Here is a 27,375-nt window from a genome sequence, read left to right as displayed (position 1 = left end):
GTGTAGATGTTGAGGCATTAGGACCCCCACAGACCACAGGGTGAGCAGCGCCCCCTGCTGGCCTCACTAACACCTCTTCCAGCATCAACCTACAGCAGATCATCCCTTCAATATGCCAATTTAAATGAAATGTGGATGATGATAACTGACAAGACAGTGACAATTTTATGACGTAATAGTATATCTCAAAGCTTGTACTCTTCAGCCACACTCAAAAGTGTGTACTTTTTCTTCACAAAAAGAGTTTTAGGGCGTAGTATAAGTAGGCGAATTGGGACGCAGACCTAGTTTTTCCCAGGAGGTCTCCCATCCAATACAGACCAGGCTTAGCTTGGGCCAGTCTTGGGCTACAGGGTGATAACTTTTATTTCACATTCACAAGGTGGATTTTATACTGTACATCCATTAAAAATGCACACCAGTTGATGGAAATTCATTGCAATATTTGGATATACTTTTTTATGTCACTGTATTCATATGCATAGCCTAGTTCAGCTCCAGTGAGCTATATTCAGGCTATGATCCATATTTATCTAAGCGCTGATTCTGAAAAAATAAGGAGAGACACTCATGCTGTGAAAGAAACATTCATATAAGATTATGAATGAACTCGCCTAGACCTATTTAATATCATGATGAATGTTAGATCCATAGAATCTTTTTGGGGATTGAGTTAATGTAGGCCTATTTATTTTTATTATAATATGACAATTGTAGTTACAGTTTATGAATTTATTTTGGCTATAATTTTTGGTTTAACAGAAACTGCAGTTAGAATAATGTACAATGGTTAAAGAATGGATGTTATGCAAATGTTCATAAGGATGACTGGGAATAGCCGTTTAATGTAATTTGGGCACTTTACTGAAAATGTCTGTTAAGAACATGGCAGATCTCTATGAATAATTCATTCCAGTGGAATGACTAATAGATTTGTAGTCTCCTGAGGGTGCAAAGTGGGGCCCTCTACTGGGACATTCAGCAGCTCAGAAAGAAGCAGACACTCATTCAAATCCCAGGACGTTTTTGGCTCAGTCACATTTGTACATTAGAAATGTCAGTTTAAATCTGTATAGGTAGAATGGATTGATCCTTGACATAAAGATGACAAATCTTTAAAAGTAGACACCTCATTTTGTACTCACCATTCTTTCAAAGCCTGTACTGAAAAACAGAATATAATCACAATGAAAACCAAACTAATGCGACATCTGGTGGCGTGGTGTTGGAACTGCTGGCTGAGATATTACAATGATCTAATACAGCTGTTTGTTGTTGTAAATTCCATTTCGAATGATGTCATGACCAATAAAACACGATTTAAAGGCATAGTTCACCCTCAAGCCTTCTTTCAACGAATACAATTGGAGATATATTTAAAAATATCCCTAGTCCTCCAAGGTTTATAATGGTTGTGAACGGCTGCCCAAATTTTGAAGACAAAAAAACGCACCCATTCATTAAAAAAAAATTAATCCATGCGGCTCCAGAGGGTTAATAAAGACCTTCTGAAGCTAATCAATTCGTCTGTTTAAGACAAATATCCTTATTTAAAACTTTATAAAGTAAATAACGAGCTTCCGGCGCGACAGCCACACGCATTCAACGTACATCCAAAAAGCACCAACTTCAGCAACGTAGTACACAATGACATGACGTACTACACGTTTTAGCGATTTGCTTCAGAAAGCCTTTATTAACCCCCTGGAGTCATATGGATGCATTTTTTTTTTCTTCAAAATTTGGGATTCACCTTGAAGGACTAAGGATATTTTAAAAAAATGTCTGCGATTGTGTTCGCCTGAAAGAAGATAAGTCATATACACCTAAGATGGCTTGAGGGTGAGTAAATTATAGGATAATTTTCATTTTGGTGTGAACTATCCCTTTAATTGACCGTTCGCAAAGACTTTAGTTACTGTTGCTACGTCAGAAATGCCATGCCGCTCTTACGCCACACATAATTAAAAAAATATATATATATCGCGGAGCAAAGAGGACACTGACAAAGTGTCGACAGACAAGACAGAGTACGTTACTTTTGATATGAAACAAAGTCTCAAATGTCAAATTTTTTATTTTTTAAAGAATTGTAAAATACCATTTTGTGGATCTTTAATGTGTCGTTAAGCAGCTCATGAACCGATAAACCGAGGAATAAGGGTCTTATCTTGAGAAACCAAATAAATAAAATATTATATAAGTTTTAACAATAAATGCTCATCTTGAACTAGCTCTCTTCTTCTTCTCTATTAGAATTCCAGCAGTGTAGACACTGCTAAGTGTATTACTGCCATCCACAGGTCAAAGTTTGAACTTGCACTTGCATATTGTATATGACAGTTTAGTTCAAACTTTAACCTGTGGAGGGCAGTAATACACTTAGCAGTGTCCACACTGCTGGAATTCTAATAGAGAAGAAGAAGAGAGCTAGTTCAAGATGAGCATTTATGGTTAAAATGTATACAATTTTATTTTATTTTTTTAAGAAAATGAGTGATGGTTTCTCTAGATAAGACTCTTATTCCTCGTCTGGTATCACTTAAAGCTCTTTGAAGCTGCACTGAAACTGTAATTTTGACCTTCAGCTGTTTGGTGCCCATTGAAGTCCACTATATGGAGAAAAATCCTGGAATGTTTTCATCAGAAACCTTCATTTCTTTTTGACTGAAGACAGAAAGACATGAACATCTTGTGAGTAAATTATCAGGAAAGTTTAATTTGAAAGTGAACTAATTCTTTAATCTACTAACTCCCCTGACTGCTTTATTGCCAATCAAACTCAGACCCTTTTCAGACTGTGATGATGCGTTTTAATATCATAAATCTGCAAAGTTTTTTTTTTTATATTTTCATTTAAAAACATTTACAACACTATACATTGTATTATATTACCTCTGCATCAAGTTACAAAAACTAATTAATGCATGTGATGGTAAAAAATCATCTTTCTCTCATCTGACTAACTGCTCTATTTTTTTCCTCTTTATGAAAGTTGTGAAAACACAATTGACCTTTCGCCGGGAGTTTGATTGACAAGCGATCTAACCAATCAGAACGCCGCATCCGCCATTTTGTCCGACAAAGCAGCCAGTAGTTAAAAGATTAACCTCGGTGGAGGTAAACTTGAAAAATGGTGTGTATTGACGTCTTTCCGCGTTTGAAACAACATTCATTCTCATGCTCATGGACTAATAGGAAGAGATGATCGTTTTTTACGAGCGGTTGAGCTGAGGATCTACAGCAATCTGTCACGACCATGGTCACGACACATTAAAGAGCATCAAAACGGTTTTTATTGTTTGCATTTCTTTAATAACTACACGGTTTGAAAGCTGGGACTTTGTTTAATATCATAAGTAACCTGCTCTGTCTTGTCTGTCGATGTGTGGTCAGTATCCTCTTTGTTCCGCGATGTATTTTTCACTGCGTGTGGAGTGACAGCGCCACGGCTTGTCGGACAAAGCAACAGTAACTAAGGGGGGCGGGGCTCGGCGAAAGGCTAATTGTGGTGTTTTTCTTTTGCTATTTGTGCAAATGGAAACACAAAAATATATTTAATAAATATATATTTGATAGACAGTAAAGAGTATTTTTTTTAAGTAAATAAAGTAGGTTATTATAAACAATGTATTACATGAATTAATAATCGGGTTCAAAATGGTGTTTATTCTTCGTATTTATTGATCAACCCACAGACATACAAAATGCATAGAATGCAGGACTGAAATAATGATTCAGAGAGAAGGAAGTTTCCTTAATAAAAAGCATTGGTATGAAATAACATGATCTTAATACAAATACAGAACCTGGAGCAATACAAACAATGCAGAAAAATCACAATCACAAATACCTTCATGTGAAAGGTTCAAAAGACATTTATTTTTATGCAGAATGGCCAACAACACAAAGCCTTGAACATTTCTGAAACACACCCAAACTAGAAAAGGCACAAATGATATTTACAGTGAGGTCAGGGTTAGGTTTCAAGTTAAAATAGAGGATTCACTCATTTTACTGAATTAATATTTTCATAATTCTCCCCAACATTAAGGACTGTTCGGCAGCCTGATGAATGTGAAGTTTGGTGAACTGACTACACCAAATTCGACATTATACATTATTTAAGAAAGTTTTTTTTCTGGGCAAAATAGCATTAAATTAGTCTTTTATGACTAGTGCATTTTCGTTTGGCTTTGAGTCAAGGGTAAACTAAGCTTTCCATCATTTCAACATGTAAAAATACCAATTAATTACTGCATTCATCCGCCATCCAGCATATTCTAGTGACTCAAAAGTGAAAGGAAGGAGACTTTACATTCAGTATGCACTCGCTAATAAGTTATGTGTTGTTTTCATTCAAGGTCAAAGGAAATCTAAATGTGAATAATCTCAGGCTGAGTGGCAGTGAAAGCTGTATGATGGATGTAAACTGTCTGCTCCTTCATATTGAATCACCTAAAATACTCCCAAGTAAACACATTTGTCATTAAGTAGAATACACCAAACAAAGATATTAAAAAAAGCAGTCAACAATGGCAAAAACAGAGAACACTTAATACAACAGAATAACAAATGTCATTAACACAATTTGAAATCATTTAGAAACTCATTCTACCATTGGGTTCTATAATACTTGCAAAACTGAACATTATAAGCAACAGCTTCTGTAACATTAACACTTACTGCGTTATTAAAAAGATCCTTAGGGACTTATGTATCTACAGAAAATTATATTGTCAATGCAACTCGGTAAAGCAAAAAAAAAAAAAAGAGGGCAGAAGCAATTTCAAGTCACAAACAGCCCTTACTATCAACTAAAACCCTTAAGGGAGCCAAAACGTACCTGACAGACTGTTGCAAGGTCACCGTGATTTTGCCAAGTAAGACATGTTCCTGGGTCAACATATTTAGTTGATATTCCTGTCCGAACATTTAGCCCTAACCCTATCCCTATCCTCAAAATCAGAGGGAAATGATAGGTGAATAACACTGGCATAGAAGCATGTATTGTCATGATACTGTAATTTCTAACTTCGATACGATACAGTGAGTGATTTTCTTTATGCTTTTTGATAAACATGACAGACAGCAGCACGTTTATTAGGCTGCTGTCACTTTAAGATCTGATGCACGGATCCAACATACTGTTACACAAGATCCGTTTTCTCTCAATTGTTTATGTTCCAAAACTGACTGTTTATCTGAATACTCCGCAAGATGGGCATTTTGACATAATTTTTTGTATGCATTTGTATGGCAAGCCGTTCTGACTTTTATTCATTCTCAGGATATGAATTCTTGATATCAACAATTCAATTTTCACTAGTTAAAATGCTAATTCTTGATATCAGGAATTACATTTCCACTAGTAACAAAGTTAATTTTTGATATCAACAATTTAATTTTCACTAGTTAAAATGCTAATTTTTAATATCAAGAATTATATTTCCACTAGTAAAAACTAGAATTCTTGATATCTGTAATTGTATTTTCACTAATGAAATGTCACCATAGGCTGCCATTCAAATTTAATTGATATCAAGAACTGAAATTCCAATTTCACATATCAGAAATACAATTCTTACTAGTAAAACTAATAATTTTTGATATCAATAATTCAGTTGTCACTAGTTGAAATGTCAGTTCTTGATATCAAAAATTGAATTGGTACTAGTAAAAATGTTAATTTTTGATATCAATAATTAGATTTTCACTAGTGACAATGTTAGTTTCTGATATCATGAATGTTACTAGTAAGAAAGCCATTTTAGATATCTGAAATTATATTGATATCAGAAATACATTTTCAGATATCAAAAATGAACATTTTTAGTAGCAATTCAATTGTTTATATCAAGAACTGACATTTCAACTAGTGACAATTGAATTATTGATATCAAAAATTCGCATTTTACTAGTAGCAATGTAATTATTGATATCAAAAATTATGATTTTTAAGAGTAATAATTGTATTTCTGATATGTGAAATTGGAATTTCAACTAGTAAGAAATCAGTTCTTGTTATCAACAATTGAATTTGAATGGCAGCCCATGGTGACATTTCACTAGTGAAAATACAATTACAGATATCAAAAATTGTAGTTTTTCTAGTGGAAATTCAAATGTTGATATCAAGAATTAACATTGTTACTAGTGGAAATGTAATTCCTGATATCAAGAACTGAATTGTTGATATCAGGAATTCATATCCTAAGATGTGAATGAAAGTGAAAACGGCTTGCCGTACATTTGACCATTTAAGCACATTAATCCATGAAAAAGAAGTCAATTTGGTACTTGCGAGCTGTCTGAGAGGCGACTTTATGAGATCAGTGGTTGCACGCTTTTGGTGTGAGCGTGAAACCTGCGGGAATGACTAAAATTATGCGCAATACAATAAATATTCAATTGGAGCAAATGAGATGAGTGAGTGACAGGAGGCGGGTGTGTGTCAATTGATCATATGCACAGAACGTTCTTAAGAACTTCCGCAATAATATAAGCCAGCTGGAAAACGTCCAGTGAAATGTCACTTGTTGGTGAGTCGGTATCTTCAATGTCCTGAGGTAGCTTTAACAGTATCAGTAGTGTAATACTTAGTTTATAATCAGAATATAGTCAATGACCCTGTAAGCCTAAACTTGACATAACACTGCAAACTTGTCACTCAAATCTGATTGGTTGTTTAGAATGTTGTTTCAGGACCAATTAAGATGTTGATCCAGGATCATGTTGTACTTGGTGAAATCACATTCACTGTGTTGGTCCACTAAAAGCGTAAATACATATTCACGGACTAAGGCGAGGTGTTTAGCATACACATTTCAGCTGAAATTCACTTACCATGACATGGATACAACTTATGGATACATAATAGAAAAAAAATACTTTTCCGAAAATCCATGTGAAATGTATAATCTTAACACAGCAAACATAAATATCAACATTATAATGCATTTATAGCTAAATATGATTATGTACATATGGATTACAACTACTGACCAAACACTTTCCATATTCATAATACATTAAATATTACTTCTTTTAAGATGTAAAGCAATAATAAATCACATTTTGAAAAAAAAAATCTTCTAACATTATTGTAAAGGCCATACAAATTTAAATACTTGTTTAATAACTTGTTTTTAGTTTCGTATGTGAGTGTGTTAGTGTTTAATTTTACTTGACAATCTGTGGTTGTGCCCCTGATTATCTATTAGCCCTGATCCACATGACAGAAATACAAGTTTCTACAATGTTCAAGTTTATTTTCAACGTTAAACAGTTATTAAAATATGTATGGCCTAAGGGAGCGCAACAAAAATGAAATTGTGATGGTACCAGCCAGTGATTTAATAGCAACCCTGAGAGCAAAAGCTTTGGCTGATCAGTCCAATGAACAGATGGCTAATTTACAAACCTTGACCATTAGTAGTCAGACGATGAAGCTGAAATGGTACTAAAAACCGTATTATCACAAAAGTGTACTAAATGTGTGTTATAATTCATCCAAAAGTGAAAATTCTGTCATTATTTACACCCTCATGTTGTTACGAACTTCTATGATTTTCTTTCCTGCATAGAATACAAAAGGAGGAACCTATTTTATGGTATTATACTGTAGCAGTTTTATTATATATGTAGACTGGAAAATCTGCTAAACATTTCATTTAGTAATCTACAGAAGAAAGACAAAAACATACGAGTATGGCACTAAATGATGACAGAATTTTCAGTTTTGGGTGAACCGTTCCTTTAATGACTTTTAAAATAATCTGAAATGAACCTGTTTAAAATCAGTCCAGTGTTCTCTTTAAATGTAATTTCCTCCTGTTCATGAAAGGCAAATAGCTGGCAATTTTCAGTGTATGTGTGTTTTTCATATCCTGTTAAGCACTCGTACAAAATTATCCACAATTTAACATCTACAGCAGCTGAAAGTTGAAATAAATATTTAAATAAATAAAATAAAACGCTTTTTATTTTCACATTTTGACTGGAATTGAATGCCGGGGACAAATGCCTATAAAGTGCCCCTATTATGCTATTTTAAAGGTTCCTAATTTTGTTTTGTAGTATCCTACAATAGGTTTACATGCATCCAAAGTCGAAAAACAATGTCATTATTCACATAATATAGATTGCACATCACTTTATTTCTCAAAGAGTCTGAAAACGTTTTGTTCGAAGATTGTCTCTCTAAGCCCCTCCTTTTCAAGAGCCTACTCTGCTTTGATTGGTCAGATGACCCCGTCTGTTGTGATTGTGGTCGACAGCTTACAGCACGTGTCGGAAACAAAACGCCCATTACCATATCTGAATTTCAGCTCCGGAGGATTCCTCAGCCCTTCATACACAGTGATACTAACAATGTAACGATGGCATCGATTTTACAGTATTGTCAAATTCCAGTCCAATTCCATGCAAAGTGGATTCGCAGCACTGAAAACATCTTCTCAACAACACCAACCAAACTCTTTCAGTCTCAGCTACACTGTAAAAAATTACCGTGATTTTAACAGTAAAAGACTGTAAAAATGCTGCGGTGAAAAACTGTCAATTGGTTTACAGAAAGTTTCCGTACTATATACGGTGAATAACTGTAATAGATCTAACGGTACATTTAATGTAATTTTACGGTAAAATACTGTTAAATTCGCAGTTTTTGGAAAATAACAATTAATTGTAAAATTTACAGTGAAAAATCGTAAACTGACATTCCTACAATTCCCTGCGTGACACTTCACATTTTATGTATTTTCGTTGAAATAACTCTGTTTCTTCTTAGTTTTTCTCATTTTTTTCTAATCAGTTATGTACATTAGGGTTTTATGTTGGCAAATTAATGTTTTTTGCATTTTTAAAATTTCATGCATGTTACCATGATGGTGTTTAGTGTGTGTGTGAATGACACTGTGTGCTCCTTCTATATGTTAGTGTTGTCCTCCTCGGCTTGTGGAAAATCTGCTTGTGATGAACTTTGATTCATCATGTGACTCTTATCACCACTGTGTTTGGTGACTGTCAGTGTATTATAAAGGTACAAAACCAATATTAGTACTTCATTAGGTTGGTAAATTTCAGTTAATGAAATACGTTATTTTATCGTAAATTTAACAGATTTTTTTTACGTTGGTACTGTATTTTTTACTGTAAATTTCTGGCAACCACAGCTGCCAGTTTTTTACCGTAAATTTTACTGGGATTTTTTTACAGTGTACAACTACAGTGTTTGAGGGCGGGTCAAAGTAGATGCTGTTTGTCGGCAGCCAATGAAGACCATAGGCTGGCATTATGCAAATTAGTTACATTGTTATGTAGGTTTGTAACAGGAAGTAAGACTGGAATTGCTGACGACTCAGTTCAGAATCGATTCTTTCTTTTAGGAGACAATAAGTTAATTTGTTGTGCACTTTGATCTTTAAAACATTGCAGACCTTTTACATATTACACACTACATGAAAGGTAAAAAAAAAAAAAGCATAATAGAGGCACTTTAAAACCCCATGCAAGTGAGCTATGTGACCTAAGCCCTAAATATTTTAGTTGCTAAAACCCCATTGTAGTCAAGTTGATTCGGTCATTTAATATTATTTAAAATATTAAATAGTATTTTTACATTTTTTAGTAAATTTTAGTTACCTGAAAGAAAGAAAAAACACAATCATAATGTGGTACGAGTCGAAAAACCCTAAACTTATCCTTTAAGCCATGAAATCATATGGCAAATCTTTCCCTGGACATTGTCATCAAGCACTTGTGGCATTTTCCAAAGACATTACACATCCAAAAATGCAACAGACTTGCACTAGACTAGAAGCATGGAGAATCGATACTGTGTACAGTAATACGAAACATACTCATATTTCTGAAAGAAATAAGAATATCTCCCCACTGGCAGTGGCAGAATAATCCTACATCGATTTAAAAAACACTACAGAAATACCTTTAAACTGTAGTCAAGTAATTACTATCCAGGATGAGTGTTTTTACAAATATCTGGCAGTGATTTTACATTTGCTCGGTGTATACCTTTTTAAAAAATTGTAAACCTTCATGTACTGTAATTCATCCATAGACTTTTCCAGAAATGTTCATGTTCTGGATCCTTATCATCAGTCTCAGGATCGCACACGGCTTCAGGTCCAAAATGACCCCTGCTTGCCTGTAGTCTCACAAAGGCTAGTTGTAATTTCTGTTGTATGTGCTAGTTAAAGACCTATTAATAAGTGACAAGAGTTACATCAGTCAAACGGTTCGCTAGCAAAATCACAACAGAAAAAAAACAATATTTTAGAATTTTAGCACTTCAAATGATTGTGTGATTAGGTGTATGCATGTTTGTGTCACCGGGCCGTACTGGTTGGTTGATTGAGAGGTGTGTACAGGTACTTCCAGATGGCATAGTAATGGATGCCTGCTCCCATTGCAACAAAGAGGTGCCATATAGCGTGAGCAAAGGGCACTATTCCATCGCTTTTAAAGAACACCATGCCCAACACATAACACCCGCCACCAGCCAACAGCTCACACAGACCTGACCTGTCCGCCTATAAGGGAAACAGACGGGCATTTAATTTGTTTCTAATTAGTCTGTCATAGGGTTGGGAATCGAAAATCAATTCCAATTCTGGAATCTGATACTTGTTATAAATTAATTTCGATTCCTCTTATCGATTCCTTTGTGTGCATTTTAATATGACTTTAAACCATTAAAGCGCAAGAAGACTTGTGCGCTGTTTTCTGTGCTAAGCAAACATCCAAAACATGCACTCAGAAAGCCGCCTGTCATTCTGTATAGTGCGCAAAACAGAGTTCACTTCCGCGTCTTTTTGCACTTGAACGGACAAATACACAAAAAATAAGTCAAAATACCCTTGTAAACACAGTAGGTTATGTCTTAAAGGGTTAGTCCACCCAAAAATGAGAATTCTGTCATTTATTACTCACCCTCATGCCGTTCCACACCCATAAGACCTTCGTTAATCTTCGGAACACAAATTAAGATATTTTTGTTGAAATCCGATGGCTCAGTGAGGCCTGCATAGCCAGCAATGACACTTCCTCTCTCAAGATCCATTAATGTACTAAAAACATATTTAAATCAGTTCATGTGAGTACAGTGGTTCAATATCAATATTATAAAGCGACAAGAATATTTTTGGTGCACCAAAAAAAAACAAAATAACGACTTATTTAGTGATGGCCGATTTCAAAACACTGCTTCAGGAAGCTTCGGAGCATTATGAATCAGTGTGTCGAATCAGCTGTTCGGAGCGCCAAAGTCACATGATTTCAGCCATTTGGCAGTTTGACAGTCAATCATGAAATGATACACTGATTCATTTATGATCCGATGCTTCCTGAAGCAGTGTTTTGAAATCAGCCATCACTAAATAAGTCGTTATTTTGTTTTTTTTTGGCGCACCAAAAATATTCTCGTGGCTTTATAATATTAATATTGAACCACTGTACTCACATGAACTGATTTAAATATGTTTTTAGTACATTAATGGATCTTGAGAGAGGAAATGTCATTGCTCCCTATGAAGGCCTCACGGAGCCATCGGATTTCAACTAAAATATCTTAATTTGTGTTCCGAAGATTAACAAATGTCTTACGGGTGTGGAACAGCATGAGGGAGAGTAATAAATGACAGAATTCTCATTTTTGGGTGAACTAACCCTTAACGAATTGACAAAGAAAACGCAAATATATGGATCCATGCAGCTCGTAGGCCTTGTGTCCACCAAAGCGTTTTTAACCAGCTGAAAACATCTAGCTTTGGGCCCCTCCTCCAGGTAAAAACATGTAGAGTGCTCAGAGTGAAATAGACATTCAGCGCCTCGTTTAAAAATGTGGCGCTCCCATTGAAAACAATTGGGAAAATACACTAGCCTTGGGTTAAAAACGCTTTGGTGAACACACGGCCTTAAAGTTACAGCAGCCTAATATTCCTGTTTCTGTACCTGAAAATGATAAAACACTGTTTATTGCAATCATATCTTTGATCAGTTGTATTTATTTGTATGATTGCTAATTTGTTTATTTGTTCTTTTTTTAATTAATGAGTGTTTACTTGTCTTTATTAAATAAATGTATGCAAGTTAAGCTAGTTAAGTTCCTTGTGTAAGTGTTCTTAAGCCTGTTGATTTTTGTTCAGCTACAATAAAATGTTTTGCAACAAAACTTGGAATAAATGTGAATGATATCTTAAGTTGTCGTTGTTGTTTTTTTTTTACCTAATTGGAATCGAAATTAGGAATCGATAAGAACTATAATCGATAAGCAGAATTGGAATTGAAAATGTTAAAATTAAAACGATACCCAACCCTAGTCTGCCATGACATTTTCAACTAAAAGCATTCGTTTCTTACCATAGAGAGAATGACAAGGGCGGGAAAAACACCCATTGCTATGTAACAAATCAGCTCTACAACTTTAAACCTGTAACACAAAGGACACAAGAAACATCTGTAGCACAGAAAACGTAGAAAAATAAAAACCGAAGAAAAAATAAACACTACACTATAAAAAATACTGGGTTAAAAAAAAACCCAGGTTGAGTTGAAAATGTACAAACATAGCAACTGGGCTGTTTTAACCCAGCAGTTCTGGTTAAATGTTTGCCCAACCTGCTGAGTAGTTTTATTTAACTCAACTATTGTTTAAAAATGACTGTATTGCTTCAAAATGTATTAAATTGCTTATTAATAAATGTTCACCGTTTGATTATTATTGTTGCCTCTAGTAATTATTTGTCTGATTTTTAATTTTCAACCTATTTTGGGTTCATTTTAAGCCAGCCATATAGTAAACATTCAGTCAAACATTTAAACCAACCGCTGGGTTAAAACAACTCAACTGATGGGTTTGTCCATTTTCAACCCAACTTGGGTTGTTTTTAACCCAGCATTTTTCAAAGTGTATTTGTCATTTGTCAAACACATGCTCACCTTTCATGGAAGAAGAATACATAGGCAGTTCCTCCAGAGGCCATGACCCAGACAACCCAACGCATGTGGGCAGCCCATGGACCGAGCTCCCGCAGCGTCAGCCTGCCATAAAGCCATTAGATCCTTAATATAAATGGTGTTTTGAACATCAACTATCTGTGAAAGTCTCACAGTTTGATTCCCAGGGAATATAAACACTGAGGAACAGATTTACTAACAGCTTACACCAGCGCAAACCCTATTTTGGTGTTAAAAAACTAAAGACAAGCAGTGAAAAATTAGCACTGAAAAGGCATGGACAGGGTTATTTTTGCGGCTGACCTTATTGTGTAAGAATTTGTAGGAGCTTCCCTTTCAGACGTGAAATTTATGGGAGGAGAATAGGTAACACTTTATTTTACAGTGCCGTAGTTACATGCACTTATTATAGTAATAGTAATAAATTAAGCATAATTACAAGTAACTAACCCTACAACAAACACTAACCCTAACTGTAACTCTATAGTAATTACATGTAGGTAATTAATAGTACTCAGTACTTGTTTGAGTAATTACAATGTAACTACGGCACTGTAAAATAAAGTTTAACCGGAGAATATTTAAATTAATCATGCAAGGTGATTTACTAAGGTTTGCGCTAGTCAATTCACTGGTATTTGCGCCACTATTTACCGCCCCTCTAATTTGCGTTGCTCTTGGTAGATTGTGTTGGTCATTATGGAAATGATCCGGCTGCGTCTGTGTTCTTTAATTTGTGCATCGTCAGCAGAACTATCCACTCCCATGGGTGCTTTTTTTGGAATTGTGCTTTCATGCAAATTTGCCCTGTTTAGTAAATCTGGCCCTGAATGCACTGTGTTAAATCCGTTTGAATAAAGGTGTTTGCCAAATAAATAAATGTAAAACTACAGTTGAGCACTAAAAGTACAATTTGGCCCTTGTCAAAGTCGCTCAGATCTTTATTCCTGCCCATTTCTCCTTCATCCAACACACTGATTACAGGAACTGATTGTTTGCTTGCCATCTAATCTACCCAGACCTTAATACGTGGCCTTGTTAGAAGATAATCAATGATATTCTCTTCACCTGTGACTGCTCATAATGTTTTGGCTCATCAGTGTATATCAGAGTGAAACAGCTTCTTGAACAAGAAAAAAAAAAAAAAAAAGTGAGAATTGATTTTGCCCATATGAAATTGATTGGATTGTTGCTGTGAGTGACAGGTTGTCCCGCCAAACACAAAACCATTAATCCCTAAAGCAGACTGAAAACTAATTTCTCAAATTGATGCATAAACAACATTCACTCTGTACATGAGCTCACCAAGGTGTGTACGATGCAGCAATGAAGAAATAGATCACCATCCTGTCGCACATGTGGAAACAGTGTTCAACCGATCTAAAAAGTAAAGTAAGATATCACTTCTCAAGTACATGTGTAAATAAACATGAATCTGGATTATCAGTTAGGCCTAAAAGATTCTTCCATCTACACTAGCTCGATTTCACGAAATGAAACCAAACACACACTTGCAACTTGCTAAACAAACATTCATCAATCTCTGGATTGCGTGTACAACACACTGATCCATAAGCCTTACCGGAGATGACTCTTTTTCCAGGAGACGGTATGGAAAACTGTGGATATGATGAAAAGACTTGATAGTCCTGCCCCATAAAGCCATGCTGAGATCTCCTCCCAGTGGTCATCAGATAAGAAGTACAACAGGATCCCTCCCACAATGCTGGGAATGATCCAGAGCTGAGAATAAAATTATGTTTAAATGTTTTTATTTGATATTTCAGCATAGCCAATGAAGGCATAATAAACATATTAATCACAAGCTTGCAAAAAAAGAAATTAAATGGACCAAACTTTTTCAAATAACAAAATTTTGTCTTCTAGTGTATAACTAATTCTTTATAAATGCAGTGTACCAGTCAACTCTATCAGCCATGTTTCTTCCAAAAGTTTTTTGGCAGAGATTAAGAGTGAGGAATTGGAGGGATGCTGAAAAACCTCCTGAACTTTGATAATAAAACATCATTTAAAGTTGTAGTAAGTCATTTTTGAGAAAATCTGTCAATAACCAAAATAAACACACCCCTACCCAAAAAGATCACACCCCTATCTTGACAGTTCCACCTCCAAATTCACAAATGCAATATGCAACACAACTGTACCTAAACTTAACACTCGCCAAACGGTGTCACTCGCCAGTTGGCTGGTAACATTTTTATGAATTCTAGAAATGCATGAACGTGAACAAGCAAGAACGACTTGACAGGCCTTGACAACTTGAATATTCAACCGCAAGAAGACGCTAAAGGGAGCTCATTTCATTACTCGCACGCTGTGTGGAAAGTTCTGTGTGCTCACACAACCGAAGCACGCACACAGAAAGCCGCATCTCACAAATGCTAAACTGAGTTTGCACGTCTTCTTGCACTTAAGAGGACAAATTCATACAAAATTATGTAAAAAAAAAAAAAAGTATCCGAGTAAACACAGTCGGTTATGTCTTAAGTGAATTTATACAGTTGAGAAAGTAAACATATGTGTACATCAGTATGTCAGATCAGTGCATTCACTCTTAAAGTGACAGCAGCCTAATATTCCTGCTTATTATTGTTAATCAAACAACAAAGGACAAAGAAAAAATCACACACTGCTCTTGACTGATTAACTTTTGTAACTTTAATAAGTATTAATTAATAAGCATATTTAATTTATACAGTGAAGACTATGCAGTGTTATTTTACATCTGTACCTAAAAACAACTGTCAGACCTATGTGAAAAGCAATGTTTATTTAATTTGTATCTTTGTTATATTATTTTTATTTGTGCTTTTGCTTTTAATTTGATGATTTGTTTTTATTTTATTACTGACTGTTTACTTGTCTTTAATAATGTTTTAAATTTATATTAGTTAGGCTAGTAGTTTTAGCTGTGGTATCGAAATTGGAATAGAGAATTGTGAATTTTCACTAGTAGCTAAAATTTTGTTGTCATAACTGCCTCTTTTTGCAAAAACAACTTTCATGGCTGGTAAAAAATATGTATGGTCAGTACATATTCTTAAGTCCCCAGCCACAGGCAAGTGTGGCAAAAAGTTAATTTTTGCAAAGTCTGTTCTCTCGGCGGCCATATTTGCAACGCCTCAGGCATCCAAGACCAAGTGCTATCTATTTGAATGGGGAATCCTGACATCTCTAAAACTGCTTAGCAAGTCACAATTAAATAACATATTTCAAATCAGCAACAAAATCTGATACAAACTGTCCCATAAATGTTGTTTCTTATGCTCAAATATCATTAAAAAGCTTATTTTTCAGACTAGACGAGCCAGTGTGCATGCACTCCTAGTGAAGCGTTAAGTGTGGGTGATTTATATGTTAAGTCAATGCAAAGACGCGATAGACATCCTGCGGAGCGAACGACGTGATTAGCGTGAATGGAGCGTTTCGGGCGTTTGACACGTGTAAAAAACGCTCTTTACTCAATTTGAGCTATATATATATACATATTGAGACTACAAGCTAGCTAAAGCTGGTAAACTGAGCATATTTGACATATTTTACAACTACTTTCCTGCTGACGAGTTGATGCGTTTATTCAGAGGAAGTGTGCAGAAAGAAGTGGAAGAGTCTGAGGGACACATATGCGAATTCGCATCTGTTGTGAAATGAATTTCACGTGTGAATGAAGCGAGAAAACTCAAAATGTTCAAGCGTCCAACTACACGTGAATAGCGTGATTTAAGCCGTGTCTGGTGTGAACGCCCCATAAGTGTGAGTCTCAGGTTTCTATGGGAACCGGAGCTTCTAACAGCAGCTGCAGTGATGCAATAGACCTTTTTCACACTTCCGGGTTTTTGGCTTCCGGAATGAGCCACGCAGTGTAAAAGATTTTCCGGTTACAGTGATAGATAGCCTCGATCAGAACCAGTTCGGGAATCAAAGTCGTTTTACGAATTAAATGTCTTGAAAATGTTTGAACGGCCTTGTAGAATTATTGGTGAGACTACAGAGCTCGCATTAAGAGCTAAATTTAATAAATAATTTGAAGTGATGGCGGTTAAACTGGTTATATTCTTCGTGTATGTTTGGCGCGGCTGTGCATTATCGCGCTCCATGTGCTGTAAAGACAGTGTCTGTGTCTAAACGTGCATACTATGTGACATTATTAATATTCAGTACTATTTAGGGTGGATAGTATGCACATAATGAGATGTATAGAGTGTTTTTAGCGACGTGCTGGGGAAATGATCGACTGGTTGATCCCTTATCACACAAGCCTGATCCTCTGATTCGTGAAGCAGGACTGCTCGCACCATGATATTTCTGGATATAAACACTTCAGTCATCTCTCACTCATTTTCCTGTCATCATCATCTTAAAGTGTGTATTATGCGCAGCATTGTTGTGCTATTGCAACATGCAAAGACTGATAGTTGTGTACAGTGTGGTTTTGGAAATTATGTCTTAGTTTAATCATTTTAATCGATCAGGATTAATGATAACATATGCTTGAATGTGGGATGTGATGCCATATGAGACATGCTATATATTTTTTAAAACGTAGCTATTAAACTCACGACAATATTATGTATCTCACGACTTTATATCCCACATTAAAGTATATATTGGGAGTTAATTTTTTTAATTAATAAATTATATAAATGTTCGTAGTACGTAATACGATCTGGGAAATTGCTGAATGCATAGCTGCGTAGCCTTTGCTGTATGACAACTGGTGATATAAATCCATCTTCCGGTAAATTCGATCAACGGTCTGAGTGGCTGTATAAGCTACAAAAAAAGTAGAAAATAATTTATTTGTAGATTATACAAAAGCTATTTGGAAAACAGACAAAACAGAAAAGGTAAGAAGCGATATTTGAGAAAAGAGCATATCAATGTAATAGCCGTAGACGCATAGCGGAACTAACTTTACCCTGCGTCACGTGATTTCCGATTCTTGTGAAAAAGGTCTATGACTTTATCAATCAGCGATTGGCGCAGTATTGCACATTGCAGTTTCTTCCATTCATAACTAATAGGAGTGAACTGTCTTTCTATATCTATACTCTTTGGTTTTAGACCCTGCAACACAGGCACCTCCCCCATCAGGAGTGGACACGCCCCTTACTGCTGATTGGTTACAGGTGGCTACATTTCTCATAGATTGCTTACTGTACCTTTAACTGCAGCCTGCTGAATAATAATAAAAGTCACTTTTCCTTCACTTATGCTGACAATTCCTTAATTCCTCCCTATTCTAGCTTGGCTGAAACTTTGTATTACACTTCTCGTTTATTGCCTCTTTAGATTAATCGCTTGTTGTATCCTCAATTAGATAAAAGCATCTGCTAAACGAATAAATGTAAATGTAATGATTGTAAACACACAACTCACCGCATGTGTGGCGCAGTTAGCAGCGTGCTCATATTCCGTTGGCTGATATCTCTTGTTAGATGGTGCACGATTGTTCATAAATCTAAAATTAAAAGGGAAGTTAGAAAATGGATGCTATAATTACTTACAAACTTAAAAAAGAAATGCATAACATACTATTTACTACCTGCTTACCTTAAGCTACAGTAATGCTGCTCCTGACATTTGTGTTTGAATGTTGTTTAACAACATTAATTTGTGATTTCTATAAAATGTGTCGAATAAATAATTCTGTAACTCAACATATATGCTATTGTTAATGCTATAGTCAATAAAATACACCACAAATGTCACCGCACATTTCACACGATGTACTGCATGAAAATAAAAATCTGCCTTTTTTAATAAAATGTAGAAAATTATACAACATTTATGAACACATTTTCAAATATATGCATTATTGCACTGTTTTATTGTAATTTCTGACGAGTTAATCACCATATAGGTCAAATGATCATGTGACTGATCATAACTTTTGCAGTTGGCTGGCAGTGTCTGGTAACCATGGAGAACCACAGCAGAGGAGTCTTTCATCCTTACACACATCCTTACACAGTGCTGATGTCACTGTTGGCATGGAAACATATGAGACTGTGAGGAATGAGGCTGTGCGTGGTTTCTTTTTCCTTCTTCTTTTGTACCACAAAAGTGACACTTTCAAGAATTCAAGAACACTAGTTTTGCTGCCAAAGTGAGAAACTTGGAAATGAGATGAACATTATGTACCAGTTCAGTAGCAATGTGGTATAAATTAATGCACATTACTCATGATGATAGTATTACATAATTTTACTAAATGTTCATGTTCAGAGTAGTTGAGATTGATGGAGCAGCTATTTGCTAGAACAAAAAGCAATAAGAACATATTTGTGTGACAACACAGCATCTCATGATGGCTAAAGTCTGAATTATGCAAATTGCAATTAGGTCAAACTGAAGTGATTTGACTTTTGCTATGGTTGTTACTTAATGACCACATCTAGTTCAAAGCATATAACCCACATCTGTCCTAATTTCTATTGTTAGTAACCCAAATAATGTGGCCTAAATTTGTTCTAGTATTCATTATAATGGTCAACACTCACTAAAATTCATACACCCCACACACAAAAAAACATCCTGTTAATAGTCTTCTGGTGATGTTTGAAGAATCAAACATGTCATTTTCATGAAAGGATCAGAAAATATACTATATTAAAAACACTACTACTGACAATCATGGTCCTCTGTACTAAATACTACAGTAATTTATAGTAAATATTATAGTGTTTTTGAACCATACTATAGTAAAGTACTTGAATGAATTTGTTGTGGTAATATAACAACTAGAGTAATATAAACAAATTGTACAACTATGGGGTATATTATACTACAGTACACTACAGTTTACTATAGAAATTTTTAAAGTATACTATCGTATTTATTGCAGTTGATACTACAGTATGATGAAGTGTTGTAAATACTATAATATATACAGTATGCTACAATTTACTATAGTAAATACCATAGTATTTTTTTCATGTGGGTGGTTATGCAAGAAGAAAAAAATTCTCTGAATTAATATTTTAAAACAGACTACATTTTTTCCCCCAGCGTTAGGGTTAGCCGTTTAATTTTATTTAATTGTCTTCTTGTTTATAGTTTCTGATATAACACTAGATCTTTACTGTAAACACACAAAAAAAACACGTTTATGATATACGAGGGGCGGCCCGTAATAGTTGAATTATTAATGTAAATTTAATAATTTAATAGATGTTAGGGGAAAACGAAAGTTACGTCATGAAGCCACAAACAATATTGAATCTAAACGACTTGAAACCTAAAGATCCAGTCCAGCATCACTCAATGTGCTCTTCCCATTAGCACTTGCTATCCGCACATCCTCACGAAGCCACCGATAGATCCAGATGTCATCCGCTCGTGCACGATAATGAATCCCTGAAAGCTCAATCTCACGCTGCCGCGCTTCACGTTTAGTCAGATTTGAACAATAGTCACAGTTCTTCGCAAATAAACATTTAAACAGTCTTTTTCTACCACTCCATTAAACAATCAATCAGGCAACACGTAAATGTGTTCGCGTTTAATCATCACTCACCACCATTATATTAACAGTAAAACGTAACTTTCAAGAATCGACGTTTTTTTTTTTATAAAAAAACCCATTTAAATTACCCACGTGAGCACATAACCGTTAGCTTTTCTTCGCGGCGCGTGGGTGTCACATCACAAAAGACAGCTCTAGACGGATAGGAAAACGACAGCATTGACAAGACTTCCTCGCTATATTCAGTAAAATAGCTAAACGAATCATTTATTTGTCGTCGCCGCATTTACTCACCTTACAAGTTTCATTTAAACGCGTGAAATCCAACAGTTGCGCGAGTCTAGATGAACACGTCGTACAGCTCGACTCTCAGCGACACACGCATTTATTAACACTGGCTCTGAAACATCAGTCAATGTTGAACTACGAGGCGATCATTGAGCGAATAATCCGGAAGTAGAGAGCATGTAACGGTCTTCCTGCAGTCAGAAGCGTCTGGAGCGGATCATCCCTGTAGGATGGTGGGTTTACTACAATCTATTGTGCATTAAATCAAATACCCGCAATCATATTGGACGTATGGCGTATTTGGTTCCAGCATTTCCCAGTTTTACAAAGGCTTCAAATACCTCAATTGATCAATTATTGATAGCCATATTTTGACCGTATATGGAAACTGTAAACTGCTCCAAAGGGGGGTTAAAAAAAAAAGTCAAAAGTCAAAAGTCAAGGCTTTCGTTCACTTTTATTGAAACAATGGAATTCATACAAACATAGAATTAGAGGTGCATAAAATATTCATGGTTTCAAAAGTGCACTTCTTTGCACAGTGACATCCATGCATAAACGGGATCGTATTCCAGACTGTACGCCACCGGATTTACTGGTCCTCAAATCTGCAAATAAAAATGATGTAAAGGTGCATCATTCAAGGTAGGCTACATTGCATTTTAGGATGTTAAAAACTGCTCTGGGAAAGTTCACAATCAGACCCATTAACCATGGATCAGTTAAAGGATTAGTTCACTTTCAAATAAATTTCCTGATAAATTTACTCACCCCAATGTCATCCAAGATGTTCATGTCCTTCAGTCGAAAAGAAATTAAGGTTGATTAAAACATTACAGGATTATTCTCCTTATAGTGGACTTCAATGGTCTCCAAACAGTTGAAAGTCAAAATTACAATTTCAGTGCATCTTCAAAGAGCTTTAAATGACACCAGATGAGGAAAAAGGGTCTTATCTAGAGAAACAATTGGTCATTTTCGAAAAATATAGCTATATATGCTTTATAAACAAATGCACGCGCTTCCCGGATTCAAAAAGCTTACGCCGAATGTCGTACGCCTTCCCTATTCTACTTGCGGTAAAACGAAACTGGCGTCGCGTTCGTTCCGTAAGTTGAATGGTAAGGTGTAGGACATGAAGCGTAAGCCATTTGAAGAATATGGAAAGCGGAAGCACACACAAGGCAATCATTTGGGTTTATAAAGCATATACAGTTGTATTTTTCTGAAAATGACAGATTTTTTCACTAGATAAGACTCTTATTCCTCATCTGGTATCGTTTAAAAGCCCTTTGAAGCTGCAATGAAACTAATTTTGACCTTCAACCGTTTGGCGTCCACTGAAGTCCACTATAAAAGGAGACAAATCCTGGAATGTTTTCATCAAAAACCTTAATTTCTTTTTGACTGAAGACGTACATGAACATATTGGATGACATGGGGGGGGGGAAGAGTAAATTTATCAGAAATTTTTAAAGTGGACTAAACCTTTAAGTAATACATTTCACAAAATTTTGCAATATATTGAGGGGAAAACTTAAGGGTCTCACCTCACAAATCCACTTTTTTTTTTTTTGCAGTCAGGAACTCCAACATTCGCTGATGGGGGAAAAAAGAGCAACTTCAGTAGCTGAAATACCATACTTTAAATGCAAACTAAGAACTTACAAAAATATGATTTGCCCCACTTTGAATTCCCATGACTTTTGTAGCCATGTCCTCACCAGATTGGGATTTAAATAAGATATGGGGCTAATACTGCCTTCACACACTATCGGAAACTTGTTAATTCCCACTTCTGAGGTCATGATTACAATCAAAATTGTTTTCATTTGCAGTTTTTACCTAAGAAACTCATTTATGATAATTCCGAGAGCATGTGAAGTCAAAAAGCCTATAATGCTGAAAAGCAGCATCTTGCCTATTAACATTACATATTATAAAAAGTGATCCATTATAAAAAGGCATAAACCATTAGCATGCATGTTGAATCCCAAATTCAGTCACATGTATTAAGCAAAAGAGCCTCAGACTACATTTCATAATCAGCTGCTGAATACAGCGTTCATATGAGGTGTCAGAAAATTTTAGTAGTAGAAGTCATCAGCGGCTCGTTCCTTTTCATATAAGACCCATTCAACAAGGATCAGTTAAGCAGTACATTTTACAAACTAGCAATATTAGGAGAAAAGAAGAGGGTCTCACCTAACAAAACCACATTTTTGCAGCCAGGAACTCCAACAATTGAACCGCCAGTGAAAGCTGATAGGGAAAAAACAGAGCGACATCAGTAGATTAAACACCATACCTTCAAGGGCTGAAGACCTTTGTTCATCTTCGGAACAAACTAAGATTTTTTGATAAAATCCAATGGTTCAGTGAGGCCTCCATTGACAGCAAGATAATTAACACTTTCAGCTGCCTAGAAAGCTACTAAAGACATTTAAAATGGTTCTTGTAACTACAGTGGTTCAACCTTAATGTTATGAAGCGACAAAAATACTTTGTGCCGAAGTAATGGTTGATTTCAAAACACTGCTTCATGAAGCTTCTAAGCTTTACAAATGTTTTGTTTTGAATCAGTGATTCAGAGCTTGTATCAAACAGCTAAAAGACTGGTTTACTGAAATCATGTGACTTTGGCACTTGATACTGAACCACTGATTCAAAACAAAAGACTTCTAAAGCTTCAAAGCTTCATGAAGCAGTGTTTTGAAATCGCCTATTACTAGATCTTGTTGAATAAAGTCGCGATTTTGTTTTTATGGCAGACAAAGTATTCTCATTGCGTCATAACATTCAGGTTGAACCACTGTACTCACATGAACTGTTTTAAATGCATCTTTAGTAGCTTTCTGGACACTGAAAGAATCATCTTGCGGTCAACGCAGGCCTCACGGAGCTATCAAAGACTTAATGTGCATTACGGGTGTGGAACGACATGAGGGAGAGTAATTGACATTTCATTTTTGGGCAAACCTTTAAAATGCAAACTAACAACTTACAAAAATAAGTTCCCACACTTTGACCAATGAATTTCCTTGACTTTTGTAGCCAAGTGCTGATCAGATTTGGATTTAAATGTATAGAACTGGGGCTTATTCCCATTCACACATTAGGTGTTAAACTTTTCAAAATTATAGAACCACATTAGTATATACATACACTTTATATAGTGATTTTAACAAGGGACCTGGCTTCTGAAATCAAAAGCCTATAATGCAGATACTTGGGAGAAATCAGTATCCATCTTGCCCATTAACTTCACATTTGACCAAAAACAAAAAAAAAAAACATTAACCAAGAGAGCCTCAGACTACATTTCATAATCAGCTGCTGAATACAGCATTCATACGAGGTGTCAGAAAAGTATTAGAAGTCATCAGCGGCTCAATTATTATATAAAAAGTATATAGCCAACAGAATATGGTCTAATGTTCACTTACCGCAATCTGATCGCATTCATCGCGATTAGAATCGATGCATTAAACGCAAACATTCTTCCCGTTCAAACGCCAATGGCGAACATCATCCATGGCCACGTGTTTCCGAACTCCCAACTTTATTTAGACTGAAGAATCTACAACAGGAAAACGCAAAGGTTCATATGCGGTTCACTTGTAAATCCGATTCAAGCCCTCAAACTAAAATCTTAATGTAATCACATGCAATAAAGGCATTTGAAACGTTGATACTGTCACTCAAATAATCAATGCACATTGAGGTTAGTCTTACGCCAATATCGTAATCCCACACTAGCAATGGGGTTCTGAAGAACTACACTGAAAAGAAAGAACAACACTTACACGCTTGCAAACACAAAGCGACTTTCTGAAGAATTGCACATGTTAAACCACAACATCCTGACCACACTAAAGTTCGCTGAGGAAAAGAGAGACAGGACGAGCGTTGTGCCACGGTTTATATATGCGCTCTTCTTTGCGACATCCAGCAGCGTATTAAAGTGTTCAAAGCTCATTCATGCCCTCTGCTGAATAGCTTGGGTATGGACCGTGTTTTAAAGAGAAGTGCGCACATTTGCGCACGCGATCAGCTGGTGATCTGGTGATCAAAATAAAAGCTCAAGGATTTATCATTTAAAAAGAAATGAGTACAAAAGTATTGTAAAAAAGAAAAAAAAAAGAAAAAGATGTTTGAACCCTTTTTAATGTCCAGGTACAAGTCAATGCTGTTTCTTTGTTCAATTTGCACACTGTACATGGGTTGAAGCTCTTAATTTTGAGTTTCCAGAGTGCACCAGATTGATGCATTTAACCTTAAAATGTACAAAATTGTCTTCCCCTCTAGAGGTGGTACATCCAACAAAGTTTTATAAATTACAGTGCCAAATATTGTACATTTTCTAAACAAGAATACGACAACAAGCTCCTTTCATGTCAGTAAAGCTGTTAATAGAAAATTAAATTGTCTTTGGACAAATATAGATTTGGGCTAAGCCCCGAATGTTTACAATGTCTGGCTCTGCCCCTGGCTACCAACAACAACATTTTAATTCCAAGTAGCAGGAAGAGCTGACATGTTTTGACATCTTGTATGAAACCTTCAGGCAGAGGCGCCGCTAGCAATTTTGGGCCCTATGAAAGAATTTGAGGTTGGGGCCCCTACCGCACCAAACATACAAATCAACCTAGCTATCCAAAATCTTTGTCTGCAATTTAATAATAATGATATTACTTTTGCTATTGCTTTTGACCTCTAGGTATCAGTATTTAGTCAGAAACCTACCATGGCTATAGCACTAGCAGATGATTTATTATGCAAATGTAAAAAGTAATAGAAAAATACAGTACAGTAATCAAATATTCATATTCATACATTCTTAAACAAAACCAAATGTTCAGTCAAAAAAGCGGTGGCAGAGCCAGGATTTTTTCATAGGGGTGGCCAGGCAGGGGCCAGCAACCAGTCTGGGGTGGCACAGAAATCTTCATCATTTAAATATAAAAATTCGTCTGATTATAATGTAGCTACTGGACTGTGCATACAACACAACTGAATACAGTTAGTTTTTAGCCTACTTAATTGTAATTGAGATCATGGAATGCTGAGTGAATTTAACAATTTTTTTCTTTCTTTTTTTTTTTTCTATAGCTTAATTTCAACTTGTTCAGTCAGTTCTGGTTCTCAGAACCCCCAATAGCTTGTTCTCCATGGATGAGACAGATAACTACATACTGTACTTCAAAGACAACCTTCATTGAATTTTATGTATAATCAATGAACTCTTCAACAATTCTGAGTTTATCTGTTGCAAAAAAATAACCAAAAAAGTAAACACTAAATGTTTAACTTTCTATATTATCAAAATAAATAATTGCAACAGTTCTATCATACTTAAAATTAAACTCAGTAGGCCTACAAAGAAAAAAAATGTGTTCTCTTTTGAATTCCCATTTGCTGATGTGGAAGTCAACAGCACATAAATGCCAGAATGTAAAATTAATTATGCATTTAAATGTGTTTATAAATTAACGCACAATTAGCATCTTCTAGTACAAATGCACAGTTCTCACATTTATTTATGCATTAAAAAATTACATATAAGCTTGTGCCTTATATTGTGATCTCACATAGCAGAATATTTTAGTCCAGAGACATGTGACGCATATATTGGCCTACATGCATGCAGTTTTAACGCAGCTTTAAACGCATTTTTTTTTTTTTTTTTGGTTATTCTTAATAGATGACAGAACTACGACGTTGCATTTATAGAGAGTAATATACAGCGCGTCATATCTGCGCGATTGTATAGGAAGCCAAACACACCAAAAGTGGTACGAGGCAGCGGGGTGTTACAAAGCTCGCGCCGCGCTGACATGTCATCATCTGCGCGGATCAATGGACCGAGCCGCGCGACCGACTCGTCAGCGCAGCGCGGACGTGTTTTCTAGCGCCACCCAATGGGCAGCGCGGCGCGAGCTAATCTCATCCAATAGTATCCAGCTGCAGACCCGCAGGCAGCACCAGTTTCAGAACCGCAGTTTCATGATGTCTACAGTATTTAACAACAATACTTTTAAATAAAGTCATTTTTCTGTTCATATAGGCCTAATATGCATAAGATATCATGATGTACAAAGAGCAAAATTTTAAAACAGCCTATATGCTATGCTATATGTCAATGAATGGATACAAACACAGTCGTGTATAGGCTACTGCGAGAATAGGTACAACTACGCCGTTTTTATTTTTAAATTATTTTCTCCACTTTTTAAATAGGCTAATATAATGACACAGAGTTTGAGAAGATTTATTTATTATTTTTTTAATTAATTCAAACATTACTACATGTGTAACATTTGACTGTATATTTGATCGTATTATTTCCTTCATGTTCAAATTGTTACACATAATACTTACATTATGTAACGTAGGCTATTTAATGTCAAATAAAAATAACCAAGCCTTGAACAAGTAAAACGTGTGTTGAAAACAAATAGGATATAAAACATTTCTAAAATAATAGGATTAAAACATATTTAAACTGCTCATAATAAAATAAAAACAAGCAAAAAACAAATAATCATCTTAAAACACTTAAAGATTATAAGCCCATATCATGACATTTCTGCAGAAAACCCTGTCTTTTCATCCCTGAA

At 35.5% G+C, this 27,375-nt stretch overlaps 1 protein-coding gene, 1 long non-coding RNA gene and 2 other non-coding genes across 6 annotated transcripts; all 4 read right to left on the bottom strand.

Annotated features, from left to right (window-relative positions):
* Nucleotides 1-3,667: 3,667 nt before the first annotated feature.
* Nucleotides 3,668-21,015, bottom strand: LOC137032054 (monocyte to macrophage differentiation factor 2). 3 transcript variants are annotated; one of them, XM_067403554.1, is made up of 8 exons: nucleotides 20,762-21,015; nucleotides 18,856-18,984; nucleotides 18,379-18,460; nucleotides 14,561-14,721; nucleotides 14,284-14,358; nucleotides 12,961-13,062; nucleotides 12,382-12,451; nucleotides 3,668-10,553 (listed from the first exon to the last, which is right to left on the bottom strand). In XM_067403554.1, the coding sequence occupies exons 3-8, from the start codon at nucleotides 18,454-18,456 to the stop codon at nucleotides 10,350-10,352; spliced, it is 690 nt and encodes a 229-aa protein (XP_067259655.1). In that variant the 5' UTR covers nucleotides 18,457-18,460; nucleotides 18,856-18,984; nucleotides 20,762-21,015; the 3' UTR covers nucleotides 3,668-10,349. The 3 variants fall into 3 exon arrangements, with proteins under 3 accessions (XP_067259655.1, XP_067259654.1, XP_067259652.1); XM_067403553.1 differs by lacking the exon at nucleotides 18,856-18,984 and having other exon boundaries at nucleotides 3,668-10,222; nucleotides 10,364-10,553; nucleotides 20,762-21,002; XM_067403551.1 differs by lacking the exon at nucleotides 18,856-18,984 and having other exon boundaries at nucleotides 20,762-21,008.
* Nucleotides 21,016-21,199: 184 nt separating this feature from the next.
* Nucleotides 21,200-24,673, bottom strand: LOC137032641 (uncharacterized). The gene is made up of 5 exons (XR_010896732.1): nucleotides 24,562-24,673; nucleotides 24,202-24,335; nucleotides 22,961-23,017; nucleotides 22,306-22,354; nucleotides 21,200-21,363 (listed from the first exon to the last, which is right to left on the bottom strand). It is a non-coding gene; the product is annotated as an uncharacterized lncRNA (long non-coding RNA).
* On the bottom strand, nucleotides 22,778-22,867 carry LOC137033220 (small nucleolar RNA SNORD60). The gene has a single exon (XR_010896842.1). It is a non-coding gene; the product is annotated as a small nucleolar RNA SNORD60 (small nucleolar RNA).
* LOC137033219 (small nucleolar RNA SNORD60) lies at nucleotides 24,062-24,146 on the bottom strand. Its single transcript, XR_010896841.1, has one exon. It is a non-coding gene; the product is annotated as a small nucleolar RNA SNORD60 (small nucleolar RNA).
* Nucleotides 24,674-27,375: the final 2,702 nt, after the last annotated feature.

This window comes from Chanodichthys erythropterus, chromosome 12 (assembly GCF_024489055.1).
Source record: "Chanodichthys erythropterus isolate Z2021 chromosome 12, ASM2448905v1, whole genome shotgun sequence".
Taxonomy (NCBI): Eukaryota; Metazoa; Chordata; class Actinopteri; order Cypriniformes; family Xenocyprididae; genus Chanodichthys; species Chanodichthys erythropterus.
The sequence above is the reverse complement of the archived record's forward strand: the minus strand, read 5'-3'. Positions and strand labels throughout refer to the sequence as shown.

What these genes read in the sequence shown, in the direction of transcription:
- LOC137032054 (XM_067403551.1), bottom strand. An exon ending in CTAACTGCGCCACACATGCG is followed by an intron (nt 14,722 to 18,378) that starts GTGAGTTGTGTG and finishes TTTTATTCTCAG; the next exon opens with CTCTGGATCATTCCCAGCAT. An exon ending in CCCTTGTCATTCTCTCTATG is followed by an intron (nt 10,554 to 12,381) that starts GTAAGAAACGAA and finishes TTTCCCTTATAG; the next exon opens with GCGGACAGGTCAGGTCTGTG.